The 20312-nt window shown below is 38.7% G+C and overlaps 2 protein-coding genes across 5 annotated transcripts in view; one reads left to right on the forward strand and one right to left on the reverse strand.

The window, feature by feature from the left end:
* Window positions 1-434: 434 nt before the first annotated feature.
* Window positions 435-4848, reverse strand: tmed5 (transmembrane p24 trafficking protein 5). The gene is made up of 4 exons (XM_058639397.1): window positions 4543-4848; window positions 3873-3970; window positions 3192-3372; window positions 435-2586 (listed from the first exon to the last, which is right to left on the reverse strand). Exons 1-4 carry the CDS (start codon window positions 4720-4722, stop codon window positions 2368-2370), a joined length of 678 nt encoding a protein of 225 aa, XP_058495380.1. The 5' UTR covers window positions 4723-4848; the 3' UTR covers window positions 435-2367.
* Window positions 4849-5805: 957 nt separating this feature from the next.
* The window catches only part of suco (SUN domain containing ossification factor), a 34665-nt gene continuing 20158 nt past the window's right edge, over window positions 5806-20312 (forward strand). For 3 of the 4 annotated variants that reach the window (XM_058637560.1, XM_058637561.1, XM_058637563.1), the window contains exon 1: window positions 5806-6077. In XM_058637560.1, coding sequence (XP_058493543.1) covers window positions 6025-6077 — 53 coding nt within the window. In that variant the 5' untranslated portion in view covers window positions 5806-6024. The remainder of the gene's footprint in view (window positions 6078-20312) is intronic. The other variant, XM_058637562.1, reaches the window with a different exon arrangement.

Consider the following 20312-nt stretch of genomic DNA (forward strand, 5'->3'; position numbering starts at 1 on the left):
GCAGTGATCCTGTCAGCTACAGCTGAGCGCCACTGTGATAGCAGATACCAACCACCCAGGTAATTTTTTACCAGCCCATACAGTAAGTAAACATCTTTTTTGGAATTTAATTTAGGATCTTGCATTTAAACTTTATGGGAAAGAAAACGTGCACTGACCCTTATACATGTCTCTTTACCAGTCTCTACATACTGTACTGTTATTTTATCATTAGGTGTATTTTTGGGACTTATCATCCACTCAGCATCTGGTAGACTCCCGGCAGCAGAGCCATTATGAACCCTTGCACCACCAGAAAACACCAGATGGCTCAGTAGCTGTATGATTAGTCAAAGCTATTTCCACTGAGCTGCTGCATGCTTGAAGAAGCTCATCTTTCCTGCAGGTTTGTTCCACACAGTGTCTACATGTACATTAAAGAAACACACGGCCTGGAAAAATGTAAGATTGTTTAATTTATACACATTTTCAACTACAAGTCAATAATGGAATAAATACCATATAACATCACATTCACTCTTCCCCACCGCTTCATAGTAAAAATATCTTTTTCAAAGCCACCGTGGTTGTTGCATCAGAAACAAAAGTGTCCTATTCAGTAACATAGAAATACACTTAAACATTTTTTATATTTTATTTTTGTATATACATTTTTAGCTTTAAAAAAACTGAAACTGTTTCAACAGCAAATTTATATTTCAAATCCATCACTTATACATTTTCTTTTTATCTAATCTTAACATACACTTCTACGATTAAGCACTTGAAACCACAGTGAATTTAAATGGGCAAACAAAAAGAGGGGATGGTCAAAAGCAGTGTAACAGCTGAACGAGTATGATAAACGCATACATATTATATGTATAATTACACTGTTCAAAGTTTAGTTTTACAGCATTTTCAACATATGGCACAGTCACAGTATGAGCTCTGAAAAAGGAAAATTCAGAAGATGGCAACATGGAGCTTTCAGCCAGGGGGGGGAGAGCAATAATGTTTTAACTGTGAAGCTCAGTAAATACCAATACCAGAAATACTCTCTGCAACCTGTCACAAGATACCTGAGCATCTTAATAGCCTAGAAACAAATAATGACATAAAAGCCTCTTGAACAGTGCTCCTTCATTCACATGTAAAACAAATAATGGACCTGTTACCAGGAATCCCCCATAATTCAATAAATACTCCAGGATCCAAAATGTTAAACTGTGAAATTATAGAAATATGTTGTGTGGAATCAGTGGCAGTGCAATGATCAGAGAGTAGTTTGTATATTTGGCTAATAAAAGATTTGAATATCAGATTCAATACACATTATTAACATTTCAAAAGATTGCTGATATAGCCAAAGTAGTGAACTGCTTATGTTTATTAAACTGAGCAGTGTACACACGTAGTAGTGGTAATGACCTTGCAGGTGTCAGTAAGATAGAAATAGACTTGTGTTACCACCAGAGAGAGGCAGGCTCAACATCTTCACACAGTGGGTGGTTGAAAGCAGACACCCATCACATCATGCCACAGGGGAGGGTCGTGGAGTTAGCAGCCATGTGGGCCACAAGGCTATAGTCTTGGCAGAGGGGAGAAAACACAGGATAGGGTGGGGAGAAAACACAGGATAGGGTAGAGCTCTGGAGATGGTCTAGTTCTGTTTCTCCTCCTCCATGATCCCGTACGTGCCAAAGAGCAGCATTAGCAAAGTGGCCCTACTTAAAGGCCAGTAATTTCAGTTTTGTCATAAAAGGTCAACAAGTAAGAAATATTGCCAGACTGAATGACAAACCACAAAGGCATCTTATGTAATAATATGGGTACATTGTTAAGATTGGCTAATGCATAGGAAGACATGCTGGCAGAGTGGATGCATTTCCCAGTCCTATTTGGACACTGTACCCTTTCTTCATTTTGTTCAACCTAGCGCTCAGATAAAACATCTCTGAATCAGAATTTTGATTTAAGGCTCTCTCATTTTAGATTTTGTTGGAAAAATAGTTGCACTACAACCATGCATGTTCATGTTTTTTTGTTTTTTTTTTCTTAAAGAGTTAGGGCTATAAAAATAAACAAAAATAAAACAAGAAAGGCAAATGTTTTCCTGTCATAGAGGTTGAGGTTACAAAGTTGAGAGACTGACAGATGTATGTTTCTGCTCCAAACCAGACCCTTAAATTCCAGTGGACTGGATATTAATAATTGTGGCAACATTGTTATTAAGAATATCAGTATATCTGTATGTGTGCATGGTTGGAAAATATCTTGTGTTTCGAGTCACAAGCTGGGAGATCGCGGATCAGCTGAGAAAAAAAAATCCCAAAGTTATCTGTGGGCAAGTGCATCAGCTTCTCCGTCACTCCATTAGGGGAAGCATTATGTACGGATTTTCCTTTTATCTTCAAACAGCGATCGAACTACGTAGACCTGAACCGCTGACACCAACATCATGAGGATGAGATTTATTACAGACCAAAGGTTCACTCTGTCAAAGTTGCTCTCCTGGATGTTCCTGTCTCGAGCCTCAAATGCTCGCAGCACTGTTTGGATCTGTACACTTTTGCTAAGCCGAGCCTTAACACTGTTGATCGTGTCCTGGAGGAGAGGACCAAAAAACAAACAAACAAAACATGTTAGGTGATGTAGAGCTAATAAAATTACTCAGAAATAATCCTTTTAAAAAAATCAACTACCTTTCATTTGCTTAACTAAGAAAAATTATTAATTATACGCAGCACAAAATAAGAAGGGTCAGGTCAGTTTTAACGTTACATAAAAAGTATAATCACAACTCATTCATGTGTGTTCCTTCTACAAACCGGTGAGAAAACAAGTTTGTCCACAGCTGGGACTTACATTTCCTGACTTCTGACACAAATGAAGTCAGCTTCTGGTGAGGGGAGCGGTGCAAGCTGAAACAATTGGCTATAGGTGGGAGTTCATGACATTTTCTATTCTTGTGACAGCCTTGTCGTGCCTTTGCTCATTTGCAGTAGATTGCAATCTACTTTGTTGGCAGTCTGTTTACTGGGTCACTTTGCACTCCCTGTGTCATCCTATGCACATTTGAACGGTGACAAATATCTCAACAGCAGACAAGAGAGGGACAAAGTCTAAAACATCCAATGAAAACAACTTTTTTTTACTTGTAACTGCCAATAAGTTAAGCCCCAAATTCTGCTTTTCTATTTCTGACTCACCATAATGTCTTCTAGCTTCATATCCACCATGTCTGTTCCATGAACATATTCCTTCCAGTCATCATGGTCTTCATCTACTTCCACATTGTCTAGGATCAACTCAAAGAAGATGATCTTCTCAGAGAGGGAACTAAATGTGTTATCAAAGCAGAACATGTAGTCTCCTTCCTCGGTTTCAACGCTGCAGGAAAACACAGGTGGTTAGAATTAGCTTGCACATAGGTCCGTGTGATTAAGGTTTTTCAGACCATCTATGAATACCTAACATATGTGTGTTAATACTGGAGGCCTGGACCTTAATCTATCCTTATTTTTGTTGTACATTCATGACATTTGGGGTTAACAACAACAATGATCAACGATGATGATAATAATAATAATAATAATAACAAAAATAATCAACTGCTGAGGCTAAAATAGATGAACTGATCAAAGCCACAATCATTGCAAATAGCCAATACAATCATTGCAAATAGCCAATACAGAAGGTATTGTATATATTATATATATATAAGGTATTATATATATATTCACAAATCTAGATACCAGTAAATACAAGTAGAAATGGGTCACTCTCATGTCATGTCTCAAATAAGTCTTATTAATCATAAATCCAATTTTCTCTTAAGTGTATTGGCTTTAACATTCAAAGATGTTTTGAGGGAATAATAGGCGACTTACGTGTGTACCCCATCTGATTTGCGGTAGTCACTGAAGAGAACTTTGCCAGAGGGAGAGAAGATGAAGAAATCTACATCAAGGCCTGCACCATCTAATACCTGTTGAAGACATTGAGATACATAGATAAACAACACTGCACGTTTGTGTGGGTTGGTATTTTCTCAGGAGTGTGTAGCAGCAGTCAATTTCTGTGAGATGGATCTTTCTCTCTCATCATTACAGCACCAATACAGTAATAAACCTGGATAACTTGTCTCCACAGTAGATACTGCAACATATATAAAAAGTTCTTGTGATGTCTCATATGGGACGTTCCTGGCATCACCTAACTCACAGACACAGTAGAAAGAGCTGTCAGCTGCAAGTTAACCAGCATAACAGGTTTCCATTCTTTCCAACAATACAAAAATCGAGGTGTGAACCACACAACCTGCTATTTCTGTTTGACAGTGGATAACTTGATTTTATACAGCCTCTGACCAGTGCAGTTTGAATTAATGTTTAATGTCATGACAGGAGCAATACAAATAATAACATGGCTAATCAACAGGATTAACTGATGTTAATGTACTGTAAATGGTGGAATTCAATGGTTCAGATCTCGTTCTCGGTTTTACCGTGTTTGGTCAGTTTCATAAGAGACTTTTTGAGTTATTAGAGACTATATGACCTGATATTCAATCTCCAGCGAGGCGTCCTCCTTCATGGTCTGGTAGAAACACTCCTTTCGACCGGCGGGTAGAGTGAACGTGAAGTCACTGTCCATAGACTGAGAGAAGGCATCAAGCGCCACAAACCTCTCCGAGACTAACACTGATAAAACACACAAAAATGTTCGGAGCAGCTCCATAGTCTGCCTGTGTGTCTACGAGTCCAACAGAACCCAAACTGAGTTACAGTAGCCCGCCACTGTGTATGTGAAAGGGCAGCTGGCTGTGCTCGCCCAAACTTCACTTCTGTAAAAATGTTCTCAGGACTCAACTGTCGGGAGTTCAGGACCCCGCCGGTTTAAAATCCCCGAAACACTTTGAACTGTTATTCAAAAAACGAAACGTCACATTCTATTTCTATTCAAATTGTTTTTTTTTCTTGTATCACATTCGTTATTGGATATACATCAGCAATGATTAAAAAGATGCAGGCGTATTTTTAGGGCGCTTTTAGATTTGCATTTTGGGATATGTAGTTGTAGTAGGTAGTTTGGATATGTGGTCTTCGAGCTGTCAACGCATGTACATTATGTGTAGATGAATTATTGTTCTATTAAAACAATATTGTGCAAATACTAACGACGCTTTCATGTTTAATGTGTTGGAATATCGGTCAATGATATCGTGAACCATTAATCAAACAAGGTGTAAATGATATGTATTACTTTAAAAGACAAAAATATAGCTGCAAGCTGTAAACTTTATCAGCCGGTTACAGAGAACAGGAACCCACAATGGTAATAACTACAACTCAATGCCACAAATATAATACGTCTATCAAACAAACCAACAATAAAGCTCACCCATACTAAAATTAAACGTGTTAAAAGTTATTTTTATGGGTTGTCAGTCAGGTGTTGATAGGTAAAGTACAGAATGTTCAAATTCGCTGAAGCAGTTCCTCCGCACCTCATGGAGTGTTTGCACTTCTAACACGCGCCTGTTTGTTAAGGTATCAAAGCCAAACGTAAGCGCTTTGTCATCTTTATTGAAACGTTTGACATGAGATGGTTGTGCAACAACTTGGAATGTGTCATACTTTGTTAATTTGCTTATCAATGAGCTGACGCGTCCTGCGGGACCAGCACCACATCCTCATCCTTAGGGGCGAGGCTTTACCGAACACGGTGTCGCTACGCCTCACTTGATTGGCCGTCAAGCCCTCATCTGTGTTGTGATTGGTCTGAGCGTAAAGCATGGGTTGAACTTACCCAGGGTGAGCTACTCGTCAACAGCAGTCGCTGCTAAAGCTAAAAAAGAGGCGGACTGCCCTCGTACAATGACAATTATCACACCTCCTCAGTGTGGGTCTTAGCTGGAGAATACATCGTCTCTTATTTTGAAATTATCACAGGTCTACAGCTTGTTTTCGGTGTATTGTGTAGCCGTGACAGACCAGAAAAAACCCAAAGAGCGAGGATGTTGGTCCCCGCGGGAAGATAATGAAGAGGCTGCGCGTTTTGTTGGTGTGCCTCGTTGTAGCTCTCCTGTGCTGGTAAGCTTAGCCCGACATCTCCACATCATGTACATCACACCCACAGCATTTCAGACTAACAACAGTGGTTAAAAATAAGAGAAAAACGTGACGTGTTGACCAAATAACCCCTCACGTCGCGTTACTGAGTGTTTTCTCGCTAAATATTCGCCAGTTATCACTGAGCCATCCTTGCTACAAAGCTAACGTCAGTTCGTCACATTGTGTTCCGTGAGATGTTTTCTTGACCTCCAAAACAGAGGAAGAACCCGAAGAGACTTGTATACCTTACTTGTAATTAATTATGTCGTTTTGTAGTATAACTTTGTATATACACAGTTAACAAACCCAAACTGTCGAAGTTAGACCACAGTCCAACTAATAGTTTGCTGCTAAATTTTGGTTAAAAACGTCAAACTGCACTACAGTATTAACTGTAAATTGAAAACACGATGAGCTATGAACAACAGACTGAACTGAACCAGTTCTAATGCAACAATAAGATTCAATACAGCACAATTACATGGCTGCCATTGTGATTTGCAGATTTTTACTCAATCAGCCTTAATTGCATATCTTTGTGTTGATTAAGAGAGACCTAAAGCGCCTTTGACACTCAGGTTTCTTTTCAAGAATCTTTGCAATTTCCTCCAATTATTTAAACATAGACTTTTATTTGAATCATCCACCTTGAAGACGCTCTCATTTGTGGCATACTTTACTCCATAATTCAGCAAGTCTAAACTAATAATGTTTTTTGTTTGTTTGTTATTAAATGATAGTCTGGGCGTTGTCATACATTATATAAACCCAGAATTTCTGTATTTCCCTTATAAACATGTTACGTAAAGAACAGGATGACTTATTTCTTTAGAGAAGCCAGAGAAAGCACTCTTTTGTCCCACAAATATAACAATTATTAAAAAAACGAAATCCTGAATCTGGATCCAGATCACTGCCCAAAATCGAATCATTCCCTTCTTGGGAAAAAAACTACAAAAAAATGTCATCAATATCTATTGTGAACATTGAGTTCTGGTGCTAATGAATGGACAGATGTCAAATTATAACAAAAGCATCGGTGTAAGTCAGTGTAAATGAGGTGATAATAAAGATGAACAACAATAATAAACGTTTTGTAAAGGAGAAAACGCAGTGTAAAATAATTTTACATTATACAGCTAAAGATTTGTCCGAGTGTAAAAACAATTGCCTATCTAAAAGTGGTGTGCATACAGGGGTGACATCTGGTAGATTAACCTATTAATGTTTTTAAAACCACGACGCAGGTAAAAATGCCCAACATGTTTGAATTGGATTACTAGGACCACTAACTCCACAAGAGCCGCTAACTATAATGTGTTGCCTACCTCATGTCTTTGTTGTGTTTTTCTGCTACAAATTATTATCTAATACCTGTATTCGGGGCCAACAAGGATTATGTGGCATGATTATATTACTTTCATTCAAACTTGATTTCCCATCATTACATTCTAAACCAGTAGTGTTTTTCTTCCTTTCTGGTTTCCTCATAGCTCTGGACTGCTGATATATTATTTATTACCACAACAAGGATTTGTGTTGCATAATGTTATTCATAAATAAATACAAATTCCCCCAGTACAATTATATCTGAAGAAGTGCAACGGGGTCTGGATGGAAGAGACACTTCTTAGTCTGTAACCATTGTACCTGTTTATGAAGAATGATCAATGATGATTATATTCATTTAAAAGGGTTCTAGTAAAGCTTAGGTTGGGTTGAGCACAAACAAAGTGGAGAACCTGAAAAGACAACAGTTTGTCAGAACAGGCTTCTGCCTTTTGCCTCCTGAAGGCCATTGAAATAGGAATGTTACTGAGTAATTTATTATTTTCAAGGTTGTGTTAAAAGAAGTAAAGTCATTTTTCTCAGATACAACACAGCCTTGCACGCTTACATTTATTTGCTTTAAATATTGTTGCACTTTTAATTTTCCCACAGACCAAATATTGATCATGCTACCACACGCATGGACCTAATTACTAATGCAAATCCCCTTTAACATTTTGCTGTTGGGTTCTCACTCCTGTGTGCCAACTCTCACACTTCTCAGTGGGAAAAGAGAATTTGGGAATGCAATCATTGCAGTAATCCAAAGGTTTCCAAGGCAGCGGTGATTTTAGGCATAGTAAGAGGCTCTGTAGGAGGAGACTGGTAACAAAAAACTGTGGGGGCTTCATTCCGTCATTGTTCTTTAGCTCTTGTTTTTCATAACTGTGTACTGTTTGAAATGGTCAGGGCTAATGTTGAAATTTCACATTCAGGCCCATTGATTTGATTTTGTTTCTTGTACCTACTTGAAGCCTTGTCCTCTCTATGCCACTGTGAGCCTGCAGTGTTCAGGCACAGCAGAAAGTGTTCTGTGTGAGTCACTCCCCTTTACTCAAGTAGTCAGCAACAGGAGTGTTGCTTAGTGTGTTTATGGCATGCTTGTCAGGAACGTGTGTGCATGCATGTGTACTTCAGGTACACCTTAGTATTTGCGTGAAGGTGCATATTACCAGCCCTGTTTATTGTCAGTAATGATAGCTCACCTCAGATGTGTATTTTCTCCTCTTTTAGACTTTACAATCATGCATATTGGCTGAAAGTGGTTGGTCAGTACTTATTTCAGTTGAAACACAACTCTTATTGCAACTTACAGACTGATAGAAATCAGTGTTTTTTATCCTAAACAGTTTCCTCTTTCCTCTGTTATGCATACTCTTGGATTTTGCCATATGAAGATTATTGTATAGGGTATTGTATTTTGATTCTGTCTATTACACTAAAAAAAGTGCTTTAATGTTTGTCCTATACATTTTTGAACCAGTCGAGTGAGAGTGTTATAATGTGTACATGGGGGGCGGGGTGTATACATATACATACAATTGCCCTTTGCTGTAGCTCAAGGTGTCCAAACTCATATTTCCTGTTCAGTGGTATTGTTTAAAAGGAAACTGTTAAAAAACCCTCAATAAGCTGACAACCAGGTTAACTCCTTCTGTTGCAGAAAATATTTCTTGAATTTGAACTCCTGTCTGAATGCAGGGATGAAAGCTTTTTGTTGCTATGATTAAATTCTGTCAGTTGGCTTACAGTGAGACCAAGTATGAGATAAATGCAGAAAAAAGGGCTAAAGTGGTGGCTGATTGAAACTGAAAGATGTAGAACACGTCTATTTAGTGAGTAAACTGACAGTCTTGATGCAAATATTAATGTAGACCAAGCGCCTGTGCACAAGCTTTTATGAATAATAAATACATAAATAAAAACACAGTGAGACTGAATTGTGGGAATTGGGTAAACTCTTGCTTGATGACGTACATGGACCAAATTACAACTGTTGTTCCCTGCAGCAATAATATTAGGGTGTGAATAATTATCATTAAAAATGATCATTATCTAGGAAAGCAATGAATTGACATAGACATATTGATTAGTTATTAGATTTTATGTCATATGTGACTGTGTGCGAAAGGCAAATGATTTACATAGCTCCGGGGCCGTGTAGATTTAATGAGATCTATAAATTCTGTAGAACCACACTGATGTGGTTGCATTCAGCCCTCATCATAAAGGTTCCCTTTTTGGGGCTGTTGTTAATAAGTTTACTTTCCTTCTGCGTCCTTTTGCACATGCATCTGTAGGGAAGGAAACCTGTTGTCACTGATAACACTACATGAGCATTTAAACAGTAGACGATCACCACCACCTGTGTTGGGCACTGAGAGCAAAATGACAGAGGTACAAAGGAAGCTCTGTTTGTTTGCCAGCCATTGGGGGGGGGGGGGGGGGGGGTGCAGAACATAAAGGTGCAATTGGAGGTAACAAAACCTGCCTTGGAAAATGGTGACAATGTTGCTTTAGCCTTTGCAGGCAGATCCATTCAGTGGCCTTGTTTTTTAACTTTTATGGTCCTGCTATACCATATACCTGCTGTGATTTACAACTTGTGTTAATGCATGTGCTTAGAGTTTCTGTTCTTTTAAGCTGTGCCTTGATTAGATGTCCCTGTGGTAGTCTTGTTGTTCTAGTGTCAAACTGCAAGATTTATGGTTTAGAACTGTTAAGGGATATTTTCAGTGTATAGATGTAGTTCTCTGGTAGCTTGTTTTTACCCCCAATTTAGCCATTTCAACACAATTTTGCCACCGTCTGTCCTGATGTTTATCTTATATGGTCAACCAATATGCAATATGTACTTTAATACTGTTTATATGTCTTTTTTAAATAAAAACGATTTAGGTATATTTGTATGAAACTAAATATTAATGACATGAAATGGGTAATTGAAAAGTTACTTATGGATAAAAAAAATCATGTCCTAGCAGCATTTATAAAGTCCCTGACAACAAAAATGTTTACATGTGCATAAATAAGTAATAATCAAATAAGTAATTATAAATAATTATTAAAAAATGGCCCGACCAATACATCTGAGCTGCAAGCAACCAATACAACCTCAGTATGTATTTATGGTCTTTTACTAGTGTTTATGTACCGTGTATGTCGACAGAGGCACAGATAAGACATACATTAGCTGAAGAAATTGTCCTGGAGTCCTACCAAGTGGTACATTAGCACTAGTGTACTAGAACTCATTGTTATCTCACAGCTCTTAAGGATCATGCCATTATTGAGAAAATTACATTAGCATTACTATTACAGGTATTCTTTCTCAAACAGATGATGTTTGTTGAAGATACTGTTATTTACTTACAATTACTGGAATTGTATGTTTCTAAGGGAAAACTGAAAAAGAACACAAGGTTATCTGTCAGAACAAACATCACATTGACATTAAACATTGATTTCAAAAACTCCATCTCAGGCCATGTTGTTCTTGGTTAAGATGCATTAGGCAGCTGTGGCTGAATGTAATATCGTATTTTCTGCTGGGTATGCTTCGTATCCAGGTCAAAGCACACACCTGCACATAAATGGGAAACGCTGCAATTCTCTGACTGTGTCTAAGCAGCTTTCAGTGCAGGTTTCATACCTTTTTAAATCTCTGACTTTTCAGCAATAAAATGTTCTTTGCTTCAGTGCCAGGATCTCAGTATCTCTGTATTGGAGAGTCCATCTTTCTGTTGTTGTAGCAGGCCACGATTTAGCGCTGAAGCATGGCAGCTCTAGTTCTATGTGAAGAGACAGAGCTGGACTGGCACTCTAAAGTAAACTATTCTTCCTGTCCATTCAGCCCTGAGCGCTCTTTTGCCTGCCAGCCTTGCTGTCTCCTAGCTGCACGGCTCCATGCAAGTTGAGGATTTACACTGACAACCCCTTAAGGATAGATCTAGTGTTAAATTAAAATGAGTACATAAGTGGTTATAAGGTATCTGCTCAGAGCTAATAACCCAAAGGCAGATTGCAAGAAACATTTCCCATGTTTCCCATGAAGTTGAGTCAAGTTCGTCTCTGCAGTTGACGAAGGGGTGTTGTGGTAAGCGGCTATAAATGGATGAAGATATGTGTATTGCCTCATCGGTTTCATAATCAATGAATCGATTGTTTTTTTGATTTATCGATCGATCTATACAATGTCAATTTTTTTCCTGAAACTTCTAAATGATGTTCGCAAATGTCGTTTTGTCCACAAACCAAAATTATTCAGTTTATATCATGTATTTGCAATATGGAGCAATACAACCACCAAATGTAAGATGTTGAAAAATCAGAGCGTGTATAAGTAGTAATAAGAAGTATAAAATTATATTAAAAATTGATTAATCATTGCAGCTCTACTTGTCGTGTTTTATTCCATGAGGACAACAAAAACCCCTGAAGTGTAAACATTAGCAGCTTATGTCTTGGCACTAGATTCTTTTTCTCAGCCTTGCATTCAGAAGGGACTTGGTTTCATCTTTGATTTATCTTGGTTTTGCACCCTGCAGCCACATTGATGTTATTTAGATGCACATCAACGTCTATGTTATTAGACTTTTGGCTGTCCACCAAGCGCTTCTTTTCAAAGTCATACAGTTGTTATAGTTATTTCTTAAGTTTCACTAGAAACTAAATATTGTTCACACGTTAGTTTTTTCCAAGAAAAGGTGGGCCTGTCATGAGTGCTGTGTGCAGGCCAATGGCCTGAGGCTCCGTCAGTTGTTAAAAGAAAACACTGCTTTGTGTTTACTGTGTTGGTAAATGACATTGAGGGTGGAGATTGTCATGTCTTAAAGGTAGCGACTTGCATGCGTGGAAAAGAGGGTGTAGCAGAGTTAATTCATGTGACTTTTAGACAGCAGAGAAATGTTTCTGATAAACAGAGAAAGTAAGTATTTGCCGTGCAAGACTTTCGTTACTTAGTAGGGTTGTGAATTGGCAAGATATTTCACCGGATTTGTCTATAGACAAAAAAAACAGACAAAAGAGACAATGAAGAAGACAGTATTATGGAAACTTGCTTGAGATTATGTGAGGAGGTTCGCTGGTACACAAGTCATCCTCGATGCGATGGTCTTGTTCGTACTGCAGTGTTTCATTTTCGTGGTTATTGCGAAAGCTTTTTCTGATGCAGACCCTTGTTTAGTAATAAAGAAACTGGGCATATAAACGTATAGGGAAATGTGGAAATGTGCAGAAAGTATGACCTGGTCCTAAGTGCTTCAGCCGCATCACTTGGATTTGAGAAGTAAGATAACACAACAGTAAGATAAAGATTAAACAATAAGACTTGCTAGCATAGAAAGTCTCATTGTCCAAGTAGCTCTTGGACAAAGGCAGTCTTATATGAGACTTTAACTAGAACTTGAAGAGGCACTGACTATTCACATTTTAGATCATCTAGATCAGGGGTCCCCAACCTTTTTGAGACTGAGAGCTACCTGAAGGGTAGAGAATAATATGGAGGGCTACCATATTAACATTTTATTCAATTTACCATTTAAATGATGAATATTATGCATTTAATTGCATACACATTAAATCCAGTGCTTACTCCTAATGATTATCACAGTTTTTATAAACAATATCAGGACATTTTACTCAGTGATCATTTGGATACATGCAAGTGAGGTGAAGTGAAATGAGCCCACGGGCACCTCGCTGGCTGCTCGCGGGCTACCAAGTGCCCGCGGGCACCACGTTGGTGACCACTGATCTAGATAAATGCAGTGGTCTTTGTATTGATGATTTTGTATCATATAACCTATTACCAATGTGTATTGTTTAATTGTTATACCCGGTAGTTGCTGGGTTGTAACTGTGTTCTGTTGAGAATTGTAGATCATTCACTTCCATTAGAAAAAGGAATTGCTTTCCTTTTTCCTGCCCTACTAGAGAAAAGCACTATTTTTTCCTCTCTGGTTTCTTGTCCTCCCCTCCCCCTTTCTTGCTCGCTGCTCTTCAGTGTTTACCTTTCTGCTGTGACTGACGAACCCTCAAGCTTGTTTTGTGTGTTTGGGTCCATTTCTGTCCTTTTCATGTTCATGGCTTGGTCTTGTATGTAGCAAGTGTTTGTGGGTGGGGGCAATTCAGAAAGAGGCCCTGTTCATCACTGACAACACACACCACCACTAAAGAACATTATGTACTTAAGTGAACGAGGGCATTTTTTTTTGCTGAGGCTTATATGGAGACACATGCCAACCAAGTAACATCCTCAATATTATTAACATCAAATTTACTTAACTAAAGCTGCCTGTGTTGTACCAGATCGCAATATGTTCCAAAATACCCACATTTGTAATGGACATTATGAGCTAATATGGGTTCAGTTTTGCAAAATATACTATATGAGTATAATGTTTTTTAAGCCCTTTCATTTGTTTTACTTTGTTGAACTAGGCCTGATCGTCACTGTTTATACAGGAGTACGTAAAGGAAATGTAAATGTTTCACCAAGCTGCAGCACACGAGTACACCATGTACTGAGGGGAAGATTACAGGAGTTTTTTTTTATGCCTCGCTGTGCTTGCTGATGCATACATTCTGACCAAGAGTGCACATGTATTGTTGTGTCCACACCCGCGTCAACGCTGGAATAATAGCTTCTCCTATCAAATTTCATTATATCACATGGCTGCGTTCTGCAGTGCTTTTGTCCTGAGCTAATGTTCCTAAGTCACATTCCCAAACCTCTTTGATCCCTCTGTCTAACACTGCTGCGATTCACCACACAGCCACAGCTTTTCTGTTGCCACCATCTCTGTGTCTTAGTATTTGGCTTGCAATGAGAGAGGAGGTGTGTCCTCAATTTCAATAATGTCACACCTTGAAAAACTGATGCATGACAGATGTTATTAATGTTAATTATACCTGATAATAGTGTTCATGCAGTTCAAATAGATTTAATTGATCAGATGATACATTTAGAAAAATATATATATTCTTTACAATTCAGTCATGTTTATAAAATTGTTGTATATTTTCTTAAAATATGGTAAATTAATTTTAGCTCATTGATGGTGTAGTCTAGTTTACATGCTTTAAAAGAGCATGTAGCACAAATTAAATGTGGAATCTGAATCCATTAATTTTTACACAATTTACTGTAAATTTATTATGAAAGCAAATCATAGAACATTTGTCCAGTGCGGTGCTGGATGTACCCAATGTGTAGTTGGTCATCTGAAATGGGGCATTTGTAATTTGGTAGGACAAATTCTGTGAAATTTGGTTCTGTATGAGGAGCTCTGTATTAAGAGTGAGTGGGATCTTACAGGAGCGGCAGTCTTTCCTCCTCACTCTGACTTGGCCTTCTTGGTGCCACAGACTAGTTTCCAAATAGAGGCGTGTCTGTTCATTCACACAACATCCTAGAGAAAGGCTCCTGTGTACATTTTGAAGCATTTCTGTGCGTCATAGACCCAGTGTACACAGTTAAATTAAAAAGACAAACAAGCTGTACCAACAATTTTAATTAGCATAGTTTGTAATAGCCTATGCCTTGTCATTGTGACAAATGAAGTGCTTCTATGAGATGATAATTATCTAGCTTTAATGAGAAAGCTAGATAAAATCCCGTTCCACTTGGACATGAGTGTGACATAGGTGTGAACTTGGCACTTTGCCGATCCACTGTTTGAACATGTTTTTATCAATGAAAGTTGATTTAGTCAATCTCTAGTCAAGTTTATCTCCTAGATTGAATATATTTCCATAACTCCTTGGTTGTGCAGTCAACTTTGTCTTTTTATTTTCCACCTGCTTGCCTGTCCCTAGTAGTTAAAATAGCTCAGCATCTCTCCTAAATTGTAGAGGAGAGAAAGCGATATTAAAAAAAAGATTGCCCAGACCTAAACCTTAAATTAGAACCCACAAAACACTTCTTTCTCTCACAAGTTGAGATCCAGATTCTGATGCTCGGTGCAGGCCTGGGTCATAATGTGTTTGTATGGAGGGTAGTGTGTATCATTATTCCTCCAATACAGCAAGTCAGCTCACAACATAAGCACTTAGTGAAATGAGTCTGCCACTCCAGCCCCATCAACCACTTATAGGCTTTACGCCATTCAATAAGAGGAGTAGCAACAAATAAACACATTCCTCTTCTTAGTTAGCTGCCCTCCTTCACAATATTCTCACTAGCTTGTAGCTCGGAGTTTGTTGTTGTTTGTTTTCATGGAGTAGAGAATTGCCCTCTGTCAAAAAATGTGTCTTAAGTAGAAACAGTTGGTTGGAGCGCAAACACTTTTGTCCCCCATTGTATGTTGTTGTTCTGAAGAAAGGACACATGCAGGTTGTGTGTGGATGTTGGGGGTATGGATATTCGTTGGACAATTCCCAGGGACAGTAGCTCATCAGTCCAAAACAAAAAGTTTCAACATCTTTCATTGACAATTTACTTTTTTTTTTTTTTTTTTAATATGACAATATGTATTACAACCATTTTAATTTAATTTAATTTAATTCCAGATGTCAATGCCTTTGCCAAAGCAAACCTCATGAGGGCCCCAAGCTGACTCTGTGGGTTTACATAGGAGAAAGAATGTATGACTAGCACTGGGCCAAAGTTTTACTACACATACAATAATTCAATATAGGACAAGATATATAGGAAAAGAGGGCAGAGAATCTGAGAGGAACAATATTTGCCAGTCACAGTTCTCTTGTTCAACGTTCTTCTGGTGCCAGTTTGGATGGCAAATGTAACTTTGGTGACATGGTTACAAATGAGGTCTGGTTAAGGGCTGTGAATGTACTAGTCCGTGGCAAGTCAGCTTTTCACCAGTTCAACCACAATGTCCTGGCTACCTTCGAGGATGCACCAGTGGGAGGATTATGAAGGATCAGCAGGCTTTGCTGCTCAGTGTTATTCCATGGAGGAAAATTAGAACACACATGCAAACTTCCACATATAAACGCTCTGTCCTCTTTTTAGGCTCTGCCCTCCCCTTGCCTCCTCCCCCCTTTCCTTACAAACAGTGACGAAGTGTTTTTCCCTGCCTGGCAGATGTGTTGACCTACTTTTACTAGTGATCCCTGGTACATCTCCCTTGCCTAACAGTCCACCTCTGCCCATGTGGATCCTGTTTTCTCTCCCCCCTGACTGTTATTCTTTTGCCAGCTATCTAAATGTAAAGCAGAATGTCAATTCTGAGGATTTCTTGTCGGAGATGTGGCTCAGCATGTTTGCAGGGAAACAGTGTCATGCTAATTCATGTGAGGGGCAGAATGATATAGGTTTATTTTTGTGGCGGAAAAAAAGATATACGGCCTGGAACATCAAATAATTTAAACCAAAAATAAGTGAAATCTTTTGGAGACCAGACAAACATTCAGCTTGAGATTAGATGAGAAGAGCTCCATTTGCATTTCCATTTGCACCACGAAGCAGGTGATGATATCTGACTCATTGCTGGCAGATACATTTTGTCTCTGCAGTTTTAGCTTAATCCAGTCATTTGGTTCAGTGGAGTACAGTTGATTTAATAGTTATATCCATGTCCCCTGGGTCTGAATGGTTCTAAAGGCAACAGGATATCAGGGGATTTGGCTGCTTGGAACCAGCACAGACGGTGCATCAAGAGATGTAGCCGGTATGTCTGTCTTCATCTGTCCAAAAGCTGGTAATGTCTGTTTAGGACATACTGAATTCGACACTGTTTGCAGTTATTTAGTCATCAAAGGGAATGTAAACGACAGAAAGACTGGTGCTTGTGAAGTTGGGCAGTGAACGTGCATAGAGGGAGAATGAAGAACACCATATTTACTGGTTGCTCATTAAACTCTCCTCAAACTCTTCATTAGCTTGGCATTGACCCATGTACATGTCACACTTGTGTGTAAACTTACTCTCACAGTGTTCTCTGTATTTCTCTCCAGTTGTGGTTCCTAAGTTCCTCTCCATCTATTGCATAACCATTTAAATTGAAATGTAGGTCATGGCATACCCCTGAAGCCTTTTCGGTTTTTTTTTCGTGATTCATTCATGAAGATGATTCAGAACGGGGGTGGGAGGGTAGGGGTTCATTCACCCTTGTTTCACAGTTACGACTTAAGTTCACTTGTAGCTCAGTAAGTATATGTTCTTTGCAGTCTTGATTAGTTCCAGCATGTAGTTTAATCTCTGCTTTTGAATATTTACCGTTTCCATAGCCATCTGTGACTCGGCTGTTTTCCGTTTAAACATTGCCCCAGGTTCAGTACAGAAATACTAACATTTGTATTGGTTGTCAGTGACAGAAGTTTATGCAGGATTCTTTACTCTGTGACGTCTTTACAAAGTAAACCTACACTGTGTGTGACCTGTTTTTCACCACTGTCTATTTACTTAAGTATCTTATCAGCGTTTGACAGTCTTTTAAATAGGGGTGTAACAAACCTCTTCATACGTGGCTCAGACCTTGACCCTTGAACCACTGTCTAGTTGGTTATTTATTTTTTGGATAGTTGGGGGTGGCTTGAAAGACCTGGGGGTCTGTAGACTCCATCTTGATGTAATAACAGGAAAGAATTGCCTATCGTGATTGGATCCAAATTGTCTATTAGGTATAATATGTGATATTAACAAAAAAATACAACAATGCACCTTGTTCAGTTGATGTGTGTTTAAATGTTCGTAATAATAAGAATTAATTTCCTGTAGGTTGGGGGACGTGATACAAAATACCACGTGTTGTTCTTTTAATTTCCTGGCATTCCATTTTTACAGCTGACTGTTACATAACAAAGCTTCCTCACTAAAATATGTGCATACATGCACGTTTGAGTGGTGGGGATACATGAGACATTGGAGGATGCAACACGACATAGTTTCAAGCCATGAATCCAAGTATAGCCTGGAGCCTATATAAGCCCATGGTTCAATTATACTCCTTCATATGTATACACTCCTATGCTCTTGGGTTTCGTTCACTGACATTGTGGCCTTTAGAGGCCTTTACAGTGTATGTAAATAATTTGACATAACATGTGTAGATTACATCATCAGTATTTGTTCAAAATGACATTTAATGTCATTATGTTGGCCAATATATTTTGCACCTATGTTCAACATTCAGACAAATGATGAATCCACCATTAACAGACATTAAAAACAACTACTATTTCTCAGTCTAATGCAAATGAAAGTACTTCTCTATACTATCTCTATATCATACCCTTCATATTACAATGAGGGTCCGTGTCAGTCTAGTGTTCCACACATGCATATTCAATCACACATTTCATTACAGTCGTGGCCATTTCTCACCACTTGTTTTTTGAGCGCTGACTTGTAACGTGTGGGCACATAGGACTTTCGCACATTACTTTGAGCAAGCTTTTCTGGTTGCCGTCGTCTTTGTGGTCTTTTGACCAAAGAGCATGTTACTAACTGGCTGGGAAAGTGTAATGCTACAGGGATCATGCACAGTCGGGGTGGACTCAAACTGGAGGTGTGTACGTGGAAAGTATGACCAGGCACTTAATCTTATCAGCGCCAGTGAGCCAGTTAGCATGCAGCGTGTTGTTTGACCAAGATCTCACAGTGCATCAGTCATGTATGGCTGTGTTGAGACCTGCAGGAGGTTACAACCAGAGACGGAACTCATTCCCTAAAGAAGAATAGGATTGACACATGTATATGAGTGAGCCTGTGTTGTGTTGTGAGAGGCTGGTGCTTGTTCAATGAAAGTATAGAATGTGCAGAATAAATGTATGACTGGAAGATGATGACTGGGTCATCTTTAACTAGAGAATTTTACCGTAATGGCATCTTTTTTAAAAAACTAATTTGGTAAATTTGAAACATTTAATCAGTATTTCTGTCCACTATTTGCAATGGACAGTGGTATCTTTCATTGGTCCAGCCCTAGCAGAAATATAAATATCCCTACAGAAGCACCGCATTTTGTAATTTGACACAAGCAAATATATTGATAAATTTGGTAAATGACACTTGAGTTGACCTGAGTTAAAGTTTTATCAATATTTAGATCAACTCATTATAGTTTAGTGAGTTGTCATTAGCTCATAAATCTGATGCAACACACTGTACAGCAACTTAAAGATCCTCTGACTTAGCACGGTGTTCTTGTCATCTTTCAATCATCTCAAATGTTATTTAGCAGAATCCTGATGGATGGTCCTTCCAAATGACAGGCCACTGACTAGCACAGATGGGTGTGTGTGTGTGTGTTGTCTGAGTCTGCAGTGCTCCTCTCCCTCCTTTTTGACAGTCAGGCTGACAGGGTGCTAACGCATCTCTCCATGTGTCCCACTCTCTCCTGTCATTGATATTCAAGGGGGGGACAGCTCAAATTTCAGAGTCACATGGTGTTTGTTTCTGAGCTGTGTCTTTGTGTCTTTTCACATTCCTGTCACTGATGCAACGTGTTGTCACAGTCTCGATTTAGCTTTGCATTTAGTATTTACATAAGGTATATAGGCCTTTCCCATTTTGGGGCTTGTGCTTCTCTATATTAGAGCATGCATATAGCTATTACGTGGGTCTTTGAGCTACACACAGTTGAATCAATGGCTCTAAAACAGACTGCTGACTGACTTGTTATAAACGGCTAGATATAGCCATAGGGTAAGTCACGATGTCCCTTTAATTATCACAGTACTATGGTGGCTCAACTTAATCTAATTTCTCCCACCACAGTCTTATAATAACACAAAAGGTCTTGACTTCTTGTGTTTTGTTTCTTTGTAAAGCTGTGTTCAGCACTGTTTGCTTCATAGTTGCCCATTGTCTCAAAAATGCACTGAACTGTGTGTCAAATTTAGATCAGCCATTTCCAAAACTGAGCGAAATCTCACTAAATTGCCAACCTGGTGTATCAAAATGTGTTTTATTTTCTC

The sequence above is a fragment of the Solea solea genome, chromosome 9 (genome assembly GCF_958295425.1).
Source record: "Solea solea chromosome 9, fSolSol10.1, whole genome shotgun sequence".
Lineage (NCBI taxonomy): Eukaryota > Metazoa > Chordata > Actinopteri > Pleuronectiformes > Soleidae > Solea > Solea solea.

Coding starts and splice junctions, on each gene's coding strand:
- tmed5 (XM_058639397.1), bottom strand. CDS start 4,722: ATGGAGCTGCTCCGAACATTTTTGTGTGTTTTATCAGTGTTAGTCTCG. Junction 3,971..4,542: donor CGCTGGAGATTGAATATCAG/GTCATATAGTCT, acceptor TGTCTTCAACAG/GTATTAGATGGTGCAGGCCT. Junction 3,373..3,872: donor AAATCAGATGGGGTACACAC/GTAAGTCGCCTA, acceptor GTTTTCCTGCAG/CGTTGAAACCGAGGAAGGAG.